A 20,821-nucleotide genomic window follows, 5' to 3' on the forward strand; every position below is an offset into this window, starting at 1 on the left:
CCTACAGGGTCACTAAATCTCAGTTCAGTGGAAAACTTTTAAGATGCAGTGAATGGGAAGATTTACATCATGGATGTGTAGCTGATAAATCCAACCCAAAAAACCTTGCATTATAACAGATGCAACTTCAGGATATTTTCAGTGACAGATGTAAATATTAATTCATAATTTCTACTTTTTATTGTTTGTTGAAGTGTAGAAAGGTAACTTTTCTTATCGTTTCACCTGTATAAATGAGTCATTTGCTAAAACAAGGTAGTTTGAACCAGGTAAAGTGAAAGAAAGGAACTGCATCTACATTATATCCCTCGGTATGAACTTTGCAGTCTCGCACTCATGGTATAGTGTCTCCTGTAAAACCATGCTGGTGCTGAAGAATGCTATTCTCAAAAGACTTTAGAGAGCTCTGAAGTTGTTATTCATTATTGCCCTCTAGTGGTTTCATGTGCATTTGCATTTTAAAGGAGAACCGTAAGAACTGTATATAATAAGTTATGTGGGAGCAATTTCTATAAACACTGATGCAAAAAATGCACAGTGGTGGATGCACTCTGAGTGTCTCACGTGTACCAAGACTTTATAAAACAAAAACATTTTATGCTGAAAACTATAGATTTATAATTTAGACCAGTTATGTATACTGTTATATCAGGACACAATGAGGTCCACAGGAGGTGATGTTCCACAGTATTTGGACCAATTTATCAGTTCGTTAGTATCTTATTTTTGAGGTAAAGGTTCATTTTAGCAATGATTTCCAAAGAAAAAGTGATAAATGTACATCTAAACAGGGGTAACAGTGCAGGTTTGTCTGGTTATTATTATTATATGCTTCTTTTGTCTTTGTGTATTTAACATCATAAGGCATTCAACTGCCCTGTTGTGATATTTTGAGGGTTTTTATTTTTGTTTGTTTTTTTAGCAACATTTGTAAAAAAAATTGTACCTAAGAAGAAAAAAAAAGATTGATGGAATGAGTATATGTGAGTTAAAGCCAGTTTTTAAGGTGCTAATATGTATAAACACTAAAGCATTTCCCTCACTGTGTGGCAACTATTTGCTGGCGTGTTTTTGTGTCACAACAAAAACAGATAGGAAGAATTGTTTTCAATCACATCCGTTTCAATCAAAGGGAAAAATATTTTTATGTTTCCTGTTCTCTGTCTCTCTAGTAGCTTTTTCCCATTGTTTGTATGTTCTCCTGCCCTGATGACCCCCCGCAGCTGAGCTCTTCTTCTGAGAGGTCTCTGCTGAGCAAGTGAGAATACTCAGTGTTCAAACCAGCATGGCCCAAATAAAAGCACTTCCTTCATCCATCCTGGCAACAGTTACCTTGAAAACATGAGCATGCCAAAAAAAAAAATGCCTCTGTGGTGCAAAAGAGCAGATTTACACACAAACGAGTAGGCCTGGAGCTTTCCTGGAAGTGCTGAAGAGGCTGAGATTTTTAAAATAACAGCAAAATTGCTAGAATAAGAGAAAATTCAATGGGCTTCCTTCTATTGTCTGAACATTTCTCGGGAAGTCACAGTAAATGGTGTCAGCTCTTTCTGCCATGATAGCCAAATAATCTCATGACACTGTTTATGGAAATGACTTTGCAGTTAGATAATAAGCTCAGAATGGCAAATTAACATAATCAGCATAGAAGAAAGTAATCCCTCGCACGAATAAAGTAAATGCTCGACAGCTGTTTGCTCAAATTTTACAGAAATATGTTGATGCTGAGAGCACCAGAATTTAATCACAGCAAGCTGATTAAAGGAAAGAAAAAATCCATTTTTAAGCCCACTCGCTCTTTCAGTATCACAAATCCAATTTTATGTACAAATAAGTCGATTTGCCATGTTTCATTTATTTCATTGTGCTTATGTATTCATCACATTCCCATCTTCCTCCACCTCCTTCTGCGAGCCCACTCTGACCGGTAAAGAGCGTGTGCTCTGTGTGGGTCGGATCGCTGTGGAGTTTCTGTCTTGCACAGCGATGAGCGTTAGTCATCCAGGTTGGTGGATGAAGAGAACAAGTAGCTCAGGTGGGTGGAAGTGCCCTCATATTGGATCACAGAGAGGCCTCAAAAAACAAAGAACAATGCCTCTGAGATGAGAAGCAGAAGCGGAGCAATGTTTTTCAAAATAGGGCTTCAAAAATAACTGTAAATGATACCAGCTTGTGCCTGACAAAGAGGCTTAAATCCTTTTCTTTGTTCCTAATATTAGTTTCTCATCAAGCCAATTAGTTTGTGTATATTTAGAAGTCACCCAAATACACAGGAAATTATGCGGAATTCCTGAAAAGCACAACTCTTTATAATTTCGTGTATATCATGCAAAAAAATAAATAAAGGAATTAATTAGAAATACATTGAATGGAGACTCAAAGGGATTATCTTTCAACGGGACAATATTGTTGAAGAGCAATACTGAAAAACCTTAGTGCTACTTTAATTGGAATTAAGTGTACAAATTTAAAACCATCTGTTTTCCCATATGATTTGGAAATTGGATGTGGCTATTACAAGCTCATCAAGTAAAATGTCCCTCAAATCATCTGCATCATTATATCAACAACACCCAAATTAATCTATTAATTTTCCAGTTAAAATTTCCATCAGTTTAAAGGCAATGGGAAAAAATAAATAAAAATGTTAATAAAAAAGGGAGCTTTACAATATACTCTTGATCATTGAATTTGATTGTCTGAGGCAACATGAACAACAGATGGTGCAACCAAAAAGGCAATGAAACTAGACATTTACAGTCCATATACAGGCACACACACTGTACCTAACATACAAAAATAAATCATCAAGTAAAAAAAAAGACAGGCTTCGCACCACAGTACATATATCTGATCCATTGTTGAGACTACAACATCATCAATAATTATTCAAATCTACAGGTTGCACATGCTAAGAGATGATAAAAAACCAGTTAATGGAAATTTAAAACTCTAGTACGACTCGGCATTTTGTTTTGGCTCAACCCTGTGAGGAAGATGCACACTGCATTTAAAATTTGAGTTCATGTTCAAAGAGTGCGAGCAACAAAAGGCAGGCCCAACCCAACAGGAGACCGAGGTTCTGGAGGAAAAACATGAGGCACGGTCTGTCGGTCTTTACTCGATTCATCTCTGGAAGCTGATGAAAGAGAGAAAATAAGAGTAAGAGCAAAACCTTCAGCAGTTTGGCAGAAATTCAGGGTAGGGCTGGCATTATTCTGTAGTTTTCGTACTTCCACATAACCTCGTGAAAATAACAGTCAGCGATTTTCCCATCGCTCAGTACTTTCCAACTGTACTACTTAAGGTTTAAATCTTAAACCAGAATTTACAAGCACGCCAAGCACTCCATGACGCTGTTCTGAAGCACAGCTGGACTTTGAGCTTCTTGATGCTGAGGTCAGCTTACTACTAGTTTAACAGGTAAAACCTTTTGTTAATCACACAAATTAGTGTGTTAGTACTTTGTAAAATAATACAAAGTGCACAGCTCAGGTTGATGGGAGTGCCGCTATTTTTGGTCACGTACAAATGCCTGCAAACTGATGACAGACAATCCTGAGAGACACATAGCATGAAAACAGGTTGATATACACACACCCCAAAAAAGGGCTCCGTTTTTGGTTCCTGGTGGTCTCTTGGAGATTGGAATAATTTTATGTGCAATTTTTCATGATCTGTAAAAGCTGTAATTCTCAGCTGTTTTACCAGTTTTCCATTGGTTTAGTTTCTGCTAAAACAATATTTGAACTTGAATTTGAATTTAGTAGTGGCATTAGAACACATTTAATGACGCTTTAAAGACTCCTGCTGGTTAAAATGCACTAATTTAACCAAAGTAATATCACCCATTTGTTTAGTATTTTGACTGTTTTTGTTTAGATTAGATTGAAGTTATTAGCTAACACTAGCATGACTGAAACATTAAGCTATAGGGGTGCAATGCTACAGTATTAGCCTTAGCACACATGCTAATGCTAATAGCAAATAAGGAAATGACTTTCACTCACTAAAACTATAACACAAAGCTTTTCGACTGGCCATACCACACAGTAACAATCTTATTCACATTATTAAATCAAAAATCATATTTAGAATCAGAATCAGAATCCTTTATTAATCCCGAAGGAAATTAGGGAAATTGCTTATAAAGAGCAACACAGACATGACAATTTTTTTTGTACAAAAACAACAACATTGTAATCTATTATTGAAGTTAAATGTTTGGAAGTCTATGGGAATTCGGAGCCATCATCTTGAATGAACTGCATTTTTTAACACTGTCCTAGCTGGCGTTTTAGAGCCAGCCTCCAAAGTTTCTGCTTGAGATCATTGGATCAGTTTAATGTTTTGTAAAGTGTTACTCAAACTGGAGTTCAAAAGTGCATTTAAGGGGGACTATTGATACATTGAGGCACTAGTTATTTCTGCACCAGGACAGAGGATCACTGAAAGTAAATTATGTCACCCAGTGCATCTGTTTGGGTCATTCACATTTGGGATTTTTCTTCTTTACTGTTTTTGAACAACAATAAAGTTTTATGGTAGAGACACCGTAGATTACACCGTAGGTTCTGTCCTTTTACAGGATTTGTTGTCAACATGGAATGGCTAATAAAGAATATCACAAGCCATGTGCTTCATAAAACCTGGCTTACCATTTCCACCAATGACAAATAGAGAAAAATCCCAGCAGTGACAGAAAAGATCCACTTCTGCACTTCTGTCTCTGAAGAAACAAAAAGTCCGATGTAGAGCCCCATAAAGGCCGTCAGAGCGCTGAGAAAGTTCATTAGCACAGCAGTCTTCACTGAGAGTCCAGAGCTGAGCAGCACTGCAAAGTCCCCTTGGAGACAAAAAGCATACAAGATAAGTCAGCCAGTCGAGGAGAATAGTTTCCAAAAGATAACAAAGTCATCCAAATGAAAACACAGTGACCTCTCACCCATCTCATGTGGAATCTCATGACACAGGATGGCTACAGTGGTCGCCATTCCAGTCTCAGATGAAGAGGAGAAAGCTGCCCCGATAACCAGGCCATCAGCAAAGTTATGAAGACTGTCTCCCACAATTACCATCACAGCCAGCAGAGAAACCCCTTGTCCTGGGAACACAAAGAGGGCCTGTGTCAACAAACTCATCCTCAAACTGTAACAATTCCTCTGTCGTGCCAGGCAACTAATAACAAAGCACAACTCATTCATCTGCGTGTGATGGCGCAGCTCATTTAAAAAAAAACAAGAAAAAAGAAGTTTAGCTTACTAGGATGTGAAGGACGCCTTGTGTTTGCATGCTCAGGAGACATTTCTGTACACTCCAAGTCATCCACGGGTCCCTGCAAGATAGACATACCTGTTAACACCACAGATACTTGAACATTTTTAGCCTTTGATTTAAGAGAGAATTGTAGAATAGTTGTCAAATTAAAGGAGATACATGAGACTTAACTTTAGTAGTAGTTATGCTGCCTTTAGCGTTAATATCAAGAAGTTATTCAGAAGTTGTTTCAAGTTATTTCCACAACGCAATAAGTTTGCCATTTGCAAACAATAACTTTCAATGTCTTTGAAATTGCACATCATTAATGTACAATATGAAAACCAGTGGCCCCGAGACAGAATCTTGGGGAACCCCACACAACAGATTTCAGTTTTGATTTTGTAGCATTTGCCTGGTAAACTGATTCCAGTTTTCAAGATAAGTGTTCCTACCAAAGATAAGGATGCCAAACCTCTAACCCCATATGTGCATAGTTTGTTAAGTTAAAGGTTATGATCAACTGTATCAATTTTTTTTAACTAAAAATACTCCCACAACATATTCTTTGTTTTCAATAGCAAGTTCAAGTTCAAGTTCAAATTTTATTCGCCACATGCAGTGGCAGGTTGCCCTGCAGTGGAATGAACCCGCCCCCCGACCATACACACACAACACAGACATCACATGGGGATACAAGTCAGAGAACAGTTGCATTACAGAAAAAACACTGAAATGTACACTACAATGGGAAAGTACAAGAGGAAAAAAAGAGACCTCTACTCATGCTGGGCTAGAGAGGACAGCATGAGAACAGGAAACAAAACTGTATCTATGAAGCCAATGAAAGTGTGTGTTGTGGTTCTTTTGGGTCTAAATCCTTATAGTACTCTGGAAGTAGAGAGATGAGCCTATAGTTTATGAGGAGATGTTTATCTCCAGGTTTACATATTGGCACATCCTTTGCAACTGGTATCTTTTCAGGAAATAAACCACATATAATGACAAATTAAAAATGTGGGTAAATGGTTTCTAAATCCATATTCGTTAGGCTTTCCATGTGAGGGATCTACTCTCTGAGACCTGTTTGTGTATTTAAAAGGATCAAGTCCTGAGGTATTAAACTGTCTTTGCACAATTCAACAGCATGAAGTGATTGCTGAATGATTTAATACTTCTCATTCTCCAGCATCCTACATGTTCTGTTTCTTTACTCCCTCCTACACCACTAATCATTTTGTTATATAAGAGCAGTGCGGAAATTTTGGTGATTTCAGTCAATTTTTGATCAAGAATTTGGGGGAATTAATACTAAATAAAGTGTGATGAAAGATGGGATCAGGATTATGCCAAATCTTTGTACCGCCCCTCAACTTGTGTGGTGAATACCATTCTCTAGCACAACACTTGCTGCTTTCTTGGAGGCGTAATGGGGGAGTGAAGCATGACTGGGGTGAATGAAATTATTTTCACTTAAATAGGTCTCCTGTGTTACAGTGTTAGCGTACACATTTCATCAATGTGTTGACATGAGCAGAATTGCCTTACTAAGATAAGATAAGATAAGATAAGATAAGATAAGATAAGATAAGATAAGATAAGATAAGATAAGATAAGCTTTATTAGTCCCACACGTGGGAAATTTGTTTTGTCACAGCAGGAAGTGGACAGTGCAAAAGTTGAGGCAAAAATTAGAATACAATAAGAATAAATACAGTACACAACTGTACAGAATAGAATAAAATACTATATACAGTAGAATACAATAAAATAAATATACAATAAGATAAAAATAGAATACAAATACTATATACAACTGAGTAAAAATACAACGATGACAGAAAGGATTATTGCACTTAGTATTATTGCATATGTATGGATGTGTGTGCTTGATCAGTTAAAGTCACAACCGTGTGTTTTATCACTAAATAAATAACATGGATGGGTATAGGAATGAAAATTTACCTGCGAAGAACAGTCTTTTTATTAAAACAAAGCAAAAAAACTGTTCAGTGTGACTCGTGACTGGACTCACCAGCTGTATTGTGGAGATAGACTTGCCTCTCTGTGAGTGACCATTGCAGTTCAAGGAAAGGTCACCGCCATGACCCTGCACACAAAAGAAATTCATGACATCAGTTGCTCAACATGCACAGTCATAGAAATGTGTTTCTGCTTTTGCAAGACCCTTAAATGTTTAAGATCAGCCTGTGCTGCACTGCTTCTGAGTAACTTTCTCAGATTCATCTTTTTTGTCATTAAATTGATAAAGGCTACAAAACAAAAGCCTTACATGACTATGAGAAGGGACTAAAAAGGAGAATAGTTTTTCAATGAGGAAAAAGCTGTAAATCCCAGCAATCACTCCCAAGATCTTCCACAAATAATCTTTTTCTTCATCATAGTCCTCATCACCATGACTGTGTGTGCTGTGATGGAGGCCAAGGATCTGCAAAGTAGACAGAGAGGAAACAATTTACTCCACACTCAAGCTATGTGTGTGGTGGGTTATAGTGGACGGTGCGGTGACCTTGTACCTGTGGTATGAGGTGCAAGAGAGCGTCTCCTGACAGGGTTCCCACTGCCAGACCAACAAACAGCTGCAGGATTAGTGAGTAGGTTTCTTGGCAGGAGTTGAAGAAGATCAGACAGATACCAAACATGGAGCCCACCGTGATGAGAAAGACAGCAGCTGTGCTGTAGCCATATTCTGCAGGAAGGAGACAGCTTTGCATAAAACACCAAACCAAAAATGTAGTAAAGAACAAGTGATTTATTATGTCTGGCCTTCAGAGGCAAGTGCAGCTGATTCGGCCTCTGCAAGCCACTTTGCAACCCGCCTTAACCTCAGCTCATCCGTACACTGCTATTTATGCTATTTCTAACTTAGTCAATGTCATGTTCATTGCTGGTAAGAATTGCAACTATTGGTGTGTTTTATTTAGCTGAAACTATAGCATGTTGTTTTTATTACAACGTTGGTTTGTGAAGAGAAACAATCAGGTAAAGCGTCTTACTCTCAAGAGCTGTGGGCAGAGACCCTCTTGTTTGTTGCTCTTCAGACTCACAGGCATTGCCTAGCAACTGCTGAATGATGGCTGGGCAAATTTGTCTGAAGTGTTCCTTGGAAATCGGCAAATGAGGATCCAGAGCAAAAATATCCACCAGCTGATTGGCTGAAAAACATACCTGATTGGAATAAAAAGAAAAGGCAAATTTGGAGGTGAGTAGGAGGTATTTCAAATCAAGTCTCACTTTGCCTGAGTGAAGTTTTTCATTCAGTGTTTTATGATTTTAAGTACTTTTTGTTTGTCATAACCCAATCAATTTATCTCACCATACCTGTGCCCAGTCACTGTTTATTCCTTCAATTTCGGGGTTGCAGCTATCTTGCAAATCCCTAGCCACCTTCTTTGAACCTACTATGATGCCTCGTCTCTTCCTGTTGCGAGAGTGCATTCCTCCTTCCCGTCCTACTCTCAGCTGACGAAGCAACTCCTCCAGGTCTAAACAGATAAATGGAACACAATATATCAGGGGTCAGTGCTTTAAACCAGCATTTCTTTATTCATCGCTTAAAAAGACAAATAAAAAGATGGGGACAAACTGTTTTGAAATCCAGTACATCAGTCATTTCTTGGTGTGACTGAACCTCAAATTAACCTGCATTTTTTACTGTCATGAAATAATTTTAACAATTTTCATATGTGTAAGTATAGTTTTATAGTAGTGCCTTTGATGCAGTATTTGAGCATCTAGTCTCAAGATAATCGGTTCCCTCTTGGAGCATGTCTGTTAAGAAGACTTACAAAAAACAAAGAACAGCTAAATCCTCTATTATTGTTCAGTAATCTTGTAATAATCATTAACTGTATAAGAATGATGGACATAGCTTCCTGCATTCTTTCTAATAGCCAGCAGGGGGCGACTCATCTGGTTGAAAAGTAGTATGATGCTTTATCACCTTAGTGAACACTCTCCTGATGACTTATTTAAAATAGTATGATGTATGTGATGGTCTCCCTTAGAGTCAAAAAGAAGCAGGATGCGTTTTAGGACAGGCATCCTCTGTGACTGACTCGTCACTCCCTTAAGGGTGTGCAATATTTCCCAGTGTCTCAGTCAGATCCAACCCAGTATTGTGATTCGTGGCTTTAAAGCTGTAATCGCTTCACAGTGGAACTTCATGTACCAATGGGTAAGGTCATGGTGGCTATGACCATATTTTATATAGAGGCTTTAATATGAACAATGGATCCACTGGCTGTTGCTAGTAGAAAGTGTTTGAATTGTCCCACCTGTGCCTTCAATCAGGCAGTGGTTATATTCACATAGTGGGTAAACCAGCTGGTGAACAAAACCATATTTAAAATCTAAGGTGTCCTTTTCTCAGGCTGAAAATGGAGCTAAAACGAGAGCATGTGTTGTACAAAGCTAATGCTGCTTTGCATTTGATGTTTCTATAGGTAATGGTGTGTAGCTGTGGTCTGGAAGGAAAATATACAAACATGCTCTTTTGAACTCACCCATAATCTGCAGGTTACTTGTGCAGTTAAGAGAATGAAAGATATAATCTGTAAAGAAGGCAGGAGGTGGCAGGTTTCTCTTTCTGAAACAGTGGCCTTGGAGAATATGGCTAATGATGGCTGCGGCCACTCTGGGAACAGCAGATGTACCAGCACCTGGATTTCCCTTAACATCAGCATCTTCCAAGAGATGAGCTGCATCGATGCACTGTGGTATGGAAAAACTGAATTATTTATATGCAGCCGTACACACGGTAAAAAAAGATATATCTGTCAGAAAATGCTCTCTCACTTGAGAACTTGAGGGTATATGGTGGCTGGATGGCTCATAGTGTTGGTTGATGACCTGCAGGATGCTTTCTGTTTCATTGGATGAAAGGAAGCTGTTGTCTTCAGCTGGATGTAAGTTAGTGAGGGCCAGAAGATAGAACTGAAAGTTCCCAGATGAGGAGGAAAAGGAAGAAGGAGGGGGGGCAGCATTTGACACACACAGGTCTTGCAAGTTAATTATATAGTACAGCAGGACAGTTGAGATCTGCTGGTAGTTCTCCTCAGTGAGGACATCCTTCCCATCATCCTTCAGCACGGAGAGGGCTATGTCTGGTGTCAGGCACTGTAACAAGGACAGGAGCGATTAAAAATAATAATTATAATTTTTTTTAATACATTTTATTTAAAGGAAGTTGAAAAAATCTAGGTCATGCTAACTTTTGAAAGATGTTGTGTTGATAACAGCACTACTTTTTCTCTGCACACAATGTTCTGTTCTTTGCTTCTTGGAAAAGAAGCGGTTGAGACCAATTAACCCCACATGCAGGTTGCAAACGTTTGAGAGAGTGAGTGAAGCACTGTTTCTTCTGGGAAAGAGCTGGATATTCACTGAAGAGAGATAAAAGCTACTCTCTTAATTACTAAATCTTAATTTAAAAGTTTGACGCAGACATCCTTATCTTCCACGTCATGCTGCTCTGTTGTATCTTAATTGCCCCTGGGGGATAAATAAAGTCTTTCTGATTCTGATAATCACACTGTCAGCCCAGCTGCACAAGCATGAGTAGTACCTCTAAATCCACTCTGTAGAGTTTATTATGTCAAACGGAGGGATGTTTAAAGCCACGAATGCTCTGTGCAGGTCAAGGACTTAAGCCTCCACATCCACTCACATTCCAGCCATAACAAACATTTTTCCTGCTGTGTGTTCAGGAAAAGCATTATTGCCCTTGCTCAGTTTAGCACTTAGTGACATTTTAGTGATAAAACATTTTAAGACAGGTGTAAGCATTACCTTCTCACACATGTCCTGAGAGCTGCCCGTCCGCTCTGTGCAGCGCACTGCCTGGAGAAGTGTGGTGATCAGCACACTGGTTCTGTTCTTCTGGAGTTGAGCCTTGTTGTCCGGCCCCACGGGCAAATTCAAGGACCTGAGAGCCTCCTGCAGGTACCCCTGCTCCTGCCCTTTCACTTCCAGCATTCTCCCAAGAGGACAAAAATACAGCAGTAGCAGCAGCAAACACCAAGTACTGCTCATGAAGTACATGTTCCTACCAAGGTCGTCAAACTCCCTCACACTTCCAGGACTGGCTAGAGGTTTGAGATGACAAGGAAGTGATACATGGAAAACAAGAAAACAGAGAGAGAGAACTGTATCAAGGTGAATGATGGCAGAAGGCTACTAAGAAAGGCAGTGATGTTTTTTAGACAAGGGAGGTGCTAATAATAGGCACAACTGATCTGACGTGAACTGGACGGTTCGGAGGTGAACCAGTCCTTACAGTGCCGAATGGTCAGTAAAAGCCTGGGCCCCTCAGTCCATAACAAAAGGATTAGTGCAGGCAAGTGAAAGAGAGCACAGGGGCAGGGAGACGGGGGCATGAGGGGGAGACTGTAGACAACATAATTAGTACTGAGGAAAAATAGGGACCGGAGAGAAGCTGTTAGAAATGTAAAGAAATAGCTCAAACAGAGCCACATCTGAGATATCTCCTCTTAAGCAGTAGGTATGTGGCACAGAGGCGGACACTGTTACCTTTTTGATTTATATCTCAGTTTTTAGAGCAGTCCATGGATTGAATCGTTTTCCTAATTTAGCAGCTTCAGTTGTAAAAGAGAAAGGGAGAAGGTGATGTGAGTGAGTGCATGTGGTGTGATGATCATAAGCACTCCATGTTTAAGCACCAGCGATGATCATATCTAAGGTTTTCATATTATGCAGGATCTCTGAGTAATCAAGGATCAACCATGCACTGCAAAACACGCTAAGCTTCCCAACATCCTCCTACACTGGAAACCCTGCAGATCGATTCGACCCGGCAACAAGAGCACATAGTTTATTGTTTAAAAATTCCTGTAAGCTACAATAACAGCTGAGAGAGAACAGATGAAAAAGCTTACCCGATGTACCAGGCCTATACCGTTCTCCACTCTGCTCCAATCAGCTGCTGTGACGAGGTCTGTTTTCCTCCTAGGGTGAAGGTTTTCCTGGTAGGGCAGACCAAAGATCCAGTGCTAGTTTGGGGAGAATTTTTGGGCATTGGTGCTGCCGGTAAAACCCTCTTATGAGAAGTGAGTAAGCTCCTGAAGATTAGCTGCGACAGCCTTGGAAGGCTGTAGTTACCATGGAGAGTGCTGCCTCATTTTCAACAATAAGGTGATGGTGGGGGGCTGGCCTCTAGCAGGGGTGACTGAATGGCTGAAGCCTGATGGAGTAATACTTAAAAAGCTCCCTTAGGAAAAAAGGTTTATGCATAAATAGACTGCTTTGCTGTGTTTCTCTCTCTTTCTGTATTTTTTCTGTCTCTCTACATCATATATATATATTTTTATCAATACATATCACATCCCTACAAAGAAAAATCCATAAAAGTTTCAATTCATGCTCTTAATCCTGTCACTGTGAGCATCTATACTGCCAGAAAAAACAGGTGTAACACAGGCTATGAAAAAAGAAACATTGTTCTCGGCTGTGACAGCAAAGTGCTCACACTTATGCACGCCGTGTCTCGTGTATAAGATGGACAAACAAAAACCATTTTCAAAAGTTTCTTTAGATTTGTAGATAGAGGCAAGCAGTGAGTTTTTCTGACCTTTCTAATGCAGAACAACATCTTCAATGTAGCGTTAATGGGATCCTGGTTGTGCTCGATAAATTAAAAAAGAACAAGGGTGTTTGCTCAGGAGGGACTCGTGAAATGATCTGGCAGCTTTTTATATAAAACGGGTATGTCAAAATCATTTCATATTCGAGGGCCACAAACAGCCCACTTTGTAAAATCCCTATTTTTGTCAGGGCAAAGAAGTTTAAGTATACATTTAATCCCAATCTTAGTATTAGAAAAAGAAGTTAGTGCAATTAATCTGTCTCAGATTTTCTATGTTATAGGTAATGAAAGAAATCTGTCAGCATGACTCTTAAATTAAAACTGGAAGTAAATAAATAACTCAGTGACTGTCTTATAATCATAAAATAAAGGTTTTTGTCAATTCACAGAAAATGTCTTTGACTTTTCTGTCATTTAACTGTTTATCTATTACTTACTTAATCTGGCGTCGTATGAATGGCAATGGGAGAGATCCCCATCAGTATAAAAAGCTGTGAAAGTTGTAAAATTGCAATTCAATGCCCTCCTTCACAGTGTCCCATGAAATCCAGCGGGCCATATTGAGTCTTTGCCAGGCATGGCCATGGAGTTGGACCCAGCAACAGGTGATTCATATTGAGGCTGATGAAAGGCTTTTTGTTCCAATGGTTTATTGAGCACTTAGTTTAAGACCATGGTGACTGTAGGCTTAATATACTGTGGACTGCTAGTTTGTTTTGTGTGCTTTTAGGTTTTTGTTGTCCTGAACACCCTGGAGTGGTTTTTATAAATAAAATGTATTTTTTTTGTCCTCCTGTACTTACCACCTCCCTGCCATCAGGTGATTAGCTGCTCTCCACCTGATGGAGAAGGACCTCTCTTTCTTTCCTTTCTACACATGGTTACATAAACATCACAGTGGAAACTAAGCATGTTGCCTGCAGCTCTATTAGATTCAACTATTCATGTTTACCATAACTTAGTGGAAATCAGCCCAGTCTTCATGTATATCACGGCTCTAAATAAATACTATGCTTCTATTCATTCACTTAAAAGTAAAAAAAAAGGAAATTTTTCCTCAAGGTTTCAAAATTTTTTTAATCAGGCTTTGATTTAAATGCCATAAAAAGATTTGTCAAATAGCACTAAAATTCACTTTTTGCCATTCTCATCATTCATTAAAACAAAACAAAAAAATTTGTACACATTTCACACTTTACATTATCATGAAAAACAAAAACGCAATAATTTGTAATCACTATTTTTCATACAAATCGTACAATTGCCTCAAACCCCCACCCAAAACAAACAAACCAACCCCCCCCCCACCAAACAGTTCCAGTTTCCAGAGAAGTGATCCAAAATATAAACATAAAATGAAAGCAGAAATCTAATTTTCATGGGGTTGATTGCCAATCCTCTCCTGCCTTTCTATGCTTGCTCATTCTGTTCTATGTTCGCGACCAGCCCTTTGGTGTCCACCGCTGCTCGGTTTGGATTGTTGAAGTATAACTTGTTGTCAAAGGTGGATTCTCCCAGGGTGGGGGCAGGTATCCTAGGTATCCTTTTACGGAACAGGAGGAAGGCACCAAGTCCAACTATGGCGATTACAATTAATACTATAGCCACAGTGATGCCAGCGGACCCGTGTGTAGTTTCCTGGACGACGTGGGCTGAGGAGGCAAAAATGTAAAGTTGGAGCAGTGAATTTACTCAGATTTGAAAAATAAAAAAATATATGTTATATATTTTTAACAACTTACCAACAAATGGAGGCTTTTCTGTAGGTTTAATAACTAAAATGATAAATCAGTAAATAAATCAGTAAATACATACAAGGCTTATTTGAATATATTTTAAAAAAAAAAGCTTCTTTAAGTTACCTTTTGGTGTTTTGCAGATGAAAGAAAATGACCTTCTGCACTCTGTCGTACTCCACAGACCAGTGTAAGAACTGATGTACACACACGACTCTGACTGTGGCATTCCTGATTTCCAGTTGGTATAGTCCAAAGGGCTGTCATCGATCCACATCCACTTGTCTGAAGCGGAGACACATGTTAATTTATCAACACATATCCAATGTGTCGGTGTGTATATACATGTATATATTATGCTGAAGTTAACCTCACCTTCATGGGTCTTGTACATGCCAATCCAAAAGGTTTTGGCACTGTCCTGGAGAATCTCCACATTCTCTTCTATGAATTTACTCTCAATAGGGTCCTGAATACTCACTAGAGAAGCACCTGATAAACATGGTACAACAGTTAAAAGCTAAAGGTTATAAACATGGACATAATTCTCTGTTTACGTTGAATTATTTGTAACTTACCCATTTTTATACATTCAATTGAGGCGTGGGCCCAGTCGTTGGTCACTGAGCTGAAGAAGGAATAACAATGGCCTCTGAAAGGTATCCATGTTCTCCTGCTTGTTGATTGTGGACAGTCTCCAGGAAGCTGCGGGGGAGCAGTGGGAGCTACAACTGAAAAAGAAGGAGCAGTTTTGTTTGCCAGTCTTATGAGCTGCCTGCTAACTTTGCATAGTGAGTGTGTACAAAGTGTAAAACACAGAATGTCTCACCTTGTGACCTTTTGCAAAGGGAATAATAGGTATTGGTACATGGTGCAGTCTTCCATGTTTTGTCCACATCTACATACACACAGGCGTAGTTATTTTTAGGTTCATTTTTGCCCCATTTGGTGTAAGACAGAGCCCAGTTATCCACCCACTTGAAGTGAAAACCAGTCTGTGAAAAAATAAAATCGTTGAAAACTGACACAGAGCTAGAAACAAGGTCAAAATCTCAACTTGAAATCCTGCTTGAACCAGCAATAAGCTGTAACAGGTAGACCCCTACCACATTGCTGTTGAGGCCAATCCACAAAGGCTCGTTGAACTTGAGAATCTGCAAGGTGGCGTATGCGTGTGCTACGGGGCTCAGGATGCTAGCCAGCTCTGCATCATCTGCTTGGCACTGCCTCCTGGCCTCATCCCAGCGCATTTTCTGGGTCACCACTTTGTAGGAGTCATTGCCGAGCTTGTAGAAGGTCTTTGGTGACACAGTTGTGGGTTTGACAGCAATTTGTGAATCTGAGTAAATGACACACATTAGCTGGTAATCACAGTCACAAGAAATGTCTACGTAAGGGCTCTGCAACTCAAGTTCGATTACACAAAACGGAACTATTTTCCACTTTGCTTTTTCACCCCTCCTGTTTCTCTCATTGTTTTCACTTCTGTTTGATTACTTGCTCCTGTACTTTGACCTTCTTCCACCTGTTTTTCATCCTCAGCAGCCCCCTGTGTATACAGAGTCCTGTTTTGACCCCGTCTTTTTTTGTCAGATCACCTGTTTTGCTTCTGGTTGTGCTTCCTGTTTGGCTCCTAGCCATTCTCTGTGTGTTTTTCTTTTGTTTTTCATGCCGCTGTACTGCTCTGCAGTGTAATGACGCATTTCTGTTGTAATGCCTGTTTCAACATCATGATTCAGCGTCCTCTCAACTGCCATCATTCAACAATTCATGACAAGTCACACTTTTAAATCATTTAAATGTTGAAATCATTTTTGTTATGCTGGGTATTGTTAAGCTAACTGTAAACTGATTGTTCTGATTGGCTGACTGTTACATAGAACAGGTTTGAACTCCTTGGCATAGGGCTATTGTGGCCATAGGCAACATGACCATATTAGGGTTAGTCACTGACATCACACAGATCCAAGAGTTAAAAAAGTTGTCTGAAGCTTGATCTTGTGACTCATAGAGGTGAGTTGCATAATACATTTAAGGATAAGGATAATAGAGAGCGCCTTCAAATTTAACAGCATGCTTTACTGATAGTGTGGCCTCATCAGTTTGTTACTCACCAATTTTTCTTTTACAGATGAAGCCATAATCTGACTGACAGTCATCCACCTTCCAGTATCCAGTTTTTCTGGCACTGGTGCCCATCATGATCACGCAGTCATAGGACTGTCAAGCAGAAAAAAAAGGTTTGTTTCCATTGATTGTATTATGATGACAGTATGCTGACATTTCTTTTTACACACCATTTGAGTAAGTAAATGTTTGCCTTATTGTCTTACATAAATATTACCACTGGGGCATGCACACATAATCTGTGTAATCACTGTGTGATGGAGGCAGAATGGCTGGTGGAGTAAAAGAGTTTACAGATTTACTTATTTAACTAGTAGATACAAGTGGTGCTGTGTCTGCCTGCATGCTCTGCAGGCAGGTTAGGTTAACTGATGACTCTAAATTGACTGTGAGCACGGATGTCCACCTCTCTGTGTCTCTTCACCCAGCAAAGGCCACTGTGTGCCCACCTCTGACCCTGTGGCAGCTGCGAGAGACTCCTGAACTCGATAACTGGAAACATAGCTGCTGTTGTTTTTTTCTTTCTATAGTACTGATTATGAAACAAAGATTTTAAATATTGTATATGTTCATTAGACCAAACCTTGACTTGGAAGCATGGGATAACAAAGAAATACTACCATTTCAGTGATTAAAAGTGATCTTTTGAATATCATATTAGACTTCTTCCTAATCATGTGCTAAGGTGACTGGGAAAATCTGGAGCACATACATGTGCCATACTGTTAAACTAAACTGTTTATTTAATATTAGCTGTCTGGATAGGCAGCACTCAGTCTAATTCAATGTCTTTTCTAAATTAAAGCGTGTGAGGGAGAGAAAAAATTCTCAGAAAAACCTCATGAAAATATCTTCCTGGAGGTGCTGATGCTGGCTCCCCTAAGGCCCAGTTGGTGTAGGAAATACTTTTCCCATCTGTCCACACAAAGCGCATCTCCCAGTTGACATCATTCATACCAATCCAAAAATCTTCCTTGTAGTTCAGCATCTGTGTTGTTAGGAAAGCTAGAAAGGAATTATTGCAATGTAATTTAGTGACACATGAAAATCAGCCGATATGTTTAAACATGAACTGCACTTTGCAACACTCCTGTCACTCACCTTGCTCTTTCTCACTGGTTATAGAAAGCAGATTTCCTCCCTGGTTTATGCAGTGTGTCCTGGCATCGTGCCAGTTTTTGTGATTCCCCACAACAAATTTGTAGCACTGTGTAAATAAAATGTAATCAGGGCGTTTATACTGAAATAACAAATGGGCAGAAATCAACTTGGCCAGGATATTTTTCCATACTTTTTATTTATTTGTTTGTTTAATTAAAGACATTTACCTGGAATAATCTGTGTAGTACATATGTATTTACCTTTCCTTGGAAAGCTAGCCACTCTGGAGCACATCCTCCTTTGGGAGCTGTGGTCGGGGCCATTGTTGTATTGATAAAACTGTTGCTTCTCTTACATATCGACGGAAGCTCAATACCACAGTTAATATCATTCCAGTACCCTACATGTGAAGAATTTACAGAAAATTATGAATTGAATTCAATTTCAAATCATTTCAAGGGATTTAGGGATTCATTTTTTACTAACATTTACTATCCGGTTGTTCAGTGATGACGCGACGAATCCTACTTCCGGGTCTAAAGTAGTCTGCGTTTAATATGGCTTTTGTGTTGTTAACATGTTTAATGTTATGTATTTTCTTCTATTTGATCTCAAAAAGCTCCTAAAACAGTCAGTGATCCCTGTTGACCTCCCTCGGCTTTTATTACCGTTAATCATTTATTTAAGCTCAGTTTTTAAAACCTTAGGATGTAACTACACCCCAGCCCATGCAGCAGTATATGAATGACTAACCTCGTGTTGTGGATGGATTATCTCAGTTGTTCTCCTGGCTGAAGTTTGGTCCTTTTACAGCATCCTGCCATGCGATTACATTTGTTTCTGACCACCGAGAAAACTCACGTTAACTTTTATCGAGTGGGGAAAAAAAGTTAGCTTGTTTAAATTATGCTAACATAGCTATGTCGCTAGCGGTCACGTAGCACATCATTATATACCAGCTAGCCAAACTTCAGTAACCCTACAAACGTCACTGCTGTTTAGTTTTCTGTCTTCATTTATGCTGGAAGTGATAAGAAAGCTGTACGTTTGAATTTGTTTCAGGACAGGACATGCTATATTGTATTTAGATAGAAGCTAGCGAGCTAACTCCCTGCTAACTTCTAACTCCGTTAAATGTCATAAATTCCGTTTTCATGGATGCCTGGATGTTAAACTCAATTGTTACACCTGGTAGAGCAGAACGCTGATCATTTTATTAAAGATGAAAGACTTTAGACAGTTTTTCAACTCTCAGTAATGCCACAGTGATCGTTTGATATATGGACCTGCAGCGGAGTTTAGACCCAGACACGGCTAGTGACGTCAGACTGAACAACCGGATAAATTACAATATAGATTTTCTCTGTATTAGACTCACCCATGCTGTTGTACATAGTCACACAGTTTTCATCATTGTTGGCAAAGTTGGGCTCATTGTGTTCCCATGCGGTGTAAGTTACAGGGGTGCCATCAAGCCAGCTTAAAATGAAAAGAAGAGAATTAACAAGTTATCAAGAATCCTAAACATTTGATGAAGGTTGTTTGTAAACAGCTAGTGTTTATTTTTTGTAAATAATGCATTTTGATTTACCTAAATGATTTATCTAAATTCACTATCAGGCCGATGTAGTACTGTCCTTGTGTTCCTCTAGAAATCTGTTGAAACATAAAATGCGACTTTATATTAGGAGGAAAAGGAAAAAGAGACTCTGTGGATTTTAGAATTTAAAGAAAATGCACAAAGGTCCTGATTTGATTTATCAGGTTTGGAAATGAATTCTATAGTTCTTGCCTGTTTCCAAAGGAACTTTCTCTCGCTCTCTCCTGTGATGACTACAAGTTCACCAAAGTTTTTTTTGCAATAGGCTCTGGCTGCTTCCATACTCTGTTTTTTCATGTTCAGGTAATACTGGCTGTCATTGTATAGAAGCCATCCATCGTCTGTGGTGTTGTATTCTGCAAAGAGAGCAAAAACAGTCATTGGGAGTTCAGTCATGCAGGCAGCTTTGTAAATCTTTAAGTTGATTTATGAAAAGAAAAAAGGCAGAAATATTAAAGAATCCTTAGGGTTTAGACTCAAAGAACCATAAATGAATTAATGAGGTATAATTTACATTTTAGACCAATCAATGAAATAGCAGAGGGCATCGTTGAGTCTAGACAGAAATAGTGAATCAACTGACCTACACTGTATTTCTCAGTGAAATAAAAAGATCTGTTGAATCAACTAGACTTTTCTCTGAACAATAATTAAACTTACCTTGTACAGATATCACAGGCTCGGGGTTGGGAGTCACACCTGAGAATAAATAAGCGAGACCCACAAATATTACCAAGCTTTAATTTAACGCCAAATGTTTGGAAATCTGGCTCTGTGTGAGCTGAAATTCCAAGATATGATCAGCCTGTCTCACCTTTGCGTAACTGGCAAATCCAGCTATTGTAGGCATCACAGTGTCGATCATTCCACCTCATTCTTAAGTTAGAGTCCATCTCTGTACAGTGCTCGTTGTCATTGTGGTTATTTGGTTCTCCATAGCCCCAGTTCTCAAAGTCAAACTAGGTCAAAGTTTTTACAAAGATACATAATTAGGCAGGAAATGAGAGCAGTAATAATTAAAGCTTTTCCTGATTGTTCTGAATTTCTACATACCGGTGATCCATCACTCCAGACAAAACCTCCATTGGTTCCCTGTAAGCTGAGGCCTATCCAGAATTTTTCACTGTAGTAGACACTGTATGAAAGTAAAAAACACAAGCACTGATTATCTGACTTGTTGATTTACCCAGTATGAATTCTGAGATATGCAAGCTGTTAGCTAGTGCAAGTAAACATACTTGAGCTCTCTACATTCCTGATGACTGTGTAAGCTTATGAGGTCCCCGCCAATGGCCCTGCAGAAATCCCGTGCTTCAGACCAAGTCTTCTTTTCCTCTTGACGTTTCTTGTACGCCTTTATTAAGGAGTGAAAAAAAA

The 20,821-nt window shown here is 39.1% G+C and overlaps 2 protein-coding genes across 6 annotated transcripts in view; both read right to left on the reverse strand.

Moving 5' to 3' along the window:
- Positions 1-1,837: 1,837 nt before the first annotated feature.
- LOC102213207 (zinc transporter ZIP12) lies at positions 1,838-13,915 on the reverse strand. 5 transcript variants are annotated; one of them, XM_005738808.2, is made up of 14 exons: positions 13,684-13,915; positions 12,174-12,260; positions 11,068-11,363; positions 10,075-10,395; positions 9,783-9,990; positions 8,599-8,762; positions 8,274-8,445; positions 7,794-7,966; positions 7,550-7,705; positions 7,292-7,366; positions 5,263-5,335; positions 4,946-5,104; positions 4,659-4,846; positions 1,838-3,139 (listed from the first exon to the last, which is right to left on the reverse strand). In XM_005738808.2, exons 3-14 carry the CDS (start codon positions 11,317-11,319, stop codon positions 3,011-3,013), a joined length of 2,070 nt encoding a protein of 689 aa, XP_005738865.1. In that variant the 5' UTR covers positions 11,320-11,363; positions 12,174-12,260; positions 13,684-13,915; the 3' UTR covers positions 1,838-3,010. The 5 variants fall into 5 exon arrangements, with proteins under 5 accessions (XP_005738865.1, XP_005738864.1, XP_013767800.1 ...); XM_005738807.1 differs by lacking the exon at positions 13,684-13,915 and adding an exon at positions 13,318-13,430; XM_013912346.1 differs by lacking the exon at positions 13,684-13,915 and adding an exon at positions 11,809-11,873 and having other exon boundaries at positions 12,174-12,406.
- Positions 13,916-13,948: 33 nt separating this feature from the next.
- The window catches only part of mrc1a (mannose receptor, C type 1a), a 21,459-nt gene continuing 14,586 nt past the window's right edge, over positions 13,949-20,821 (reverse strand). The window contains exons 12-29 of the mRNA XM_013912316.1: positions 20,683-20,815; positions 20,498-20,579; positions 20,259-20,403; positions 20,105-20,143; positions 19,637-19,800; positions 19,436-19,500; positions 19,223-19,323; positions 18,105-18,244; positions 17,845-17,950; positions 17,582-17,748; positions 16,731-16,836; positions 15,723-15,955; positions 15,446-15,611; positions 15,195-15,347; positions 14,992-15,108; positions 14,743-14,901; positions 14,623-14,655; positions 13,949-14,532 (exon numbers count right to left, since the gene is read on the reverse strand). Of these exons, the coding sequence (XP_013767770.1) occupies positions 14,291-14,532; positions 14,623-14,655; positions 14,743-14,901; positions 14,992-15,108; positions 15,195-15,347; positions 15,446-15,611; positions 15,723-15,955; positions 16,731-16,836; positions 17,582-17,748; positions 17,845-17,950; positions 18,105-18,244; positions 19,223-19,323; positions 19,436-19,500; positions 19,637-19,800; positions 20,105-20,143; positions 20,259-20,403; positions 20,498-20,579; positions 20,683-20,815 (2,351 nt within the window). The 3' untranslated portion in view covers positions 13,949-14,290. The remainder of the gene's footprint in view (positions 14,533-14,622; positions 14,656-14,742; positions 14,902-14,991; positions 15,109-15,194; positions 15,348-15,445; positions 15,612-15,722; positions 15,956-16,730; positions 16,837-17,581; positions 17,749-17,844; positions 17,951-18,104; positions 18,245-19,222; positions 19,324-19,435; positions 19,501-19,636; positions 19,801-20,104; positions 20,144-20,258; positions 20,404-20,497; positions 20,580-20,682; positions 20,816-20,821) is intronic.

The sequence above is a fragment of the Pundamilia nyererei genome, unplaced genomic scaffold, assembly GCF_000239375.1.
Source record: "Pundamilia nyererei isolate P.nyererei 1_Seehausen unplaced genomic scaffold, PunNye1.0 scaffold00087, whole genome shotgun sequence".
NCBI classification, from domain to species: Eukaryota; Metazoa; Chordata; class Actinopteri; order Cichliformes; family Cichlidae; genus Pundamilia; species Pundamilia nyererei.

Excerpts from the sequence above, each read along its gene's own strand:
- LOC102213207 (XM_005738808.2), bottom strand. The coding sequence starts at position 11,319 with ATGTACTTCATGAGCAGTACTTGGTGTTTGCTGCTGCTACTGCTGTAT. Across the intron at positions 5,336-7,291 it reads CTATCTCCACAATACAGCTG|GGACCCGTGGATGACTTGGA; the intron begins GTGAGTCCAGTC and ends TCTATCTTGCAG. Across the intron at positions 3,140-4,658 it reads ATTTGTCATTGGTGGAAATG|CTTCCAGAGATGAATCGAGT; the intron begins GTAAGCCAGGTT and ends CTCTTTCATCAG.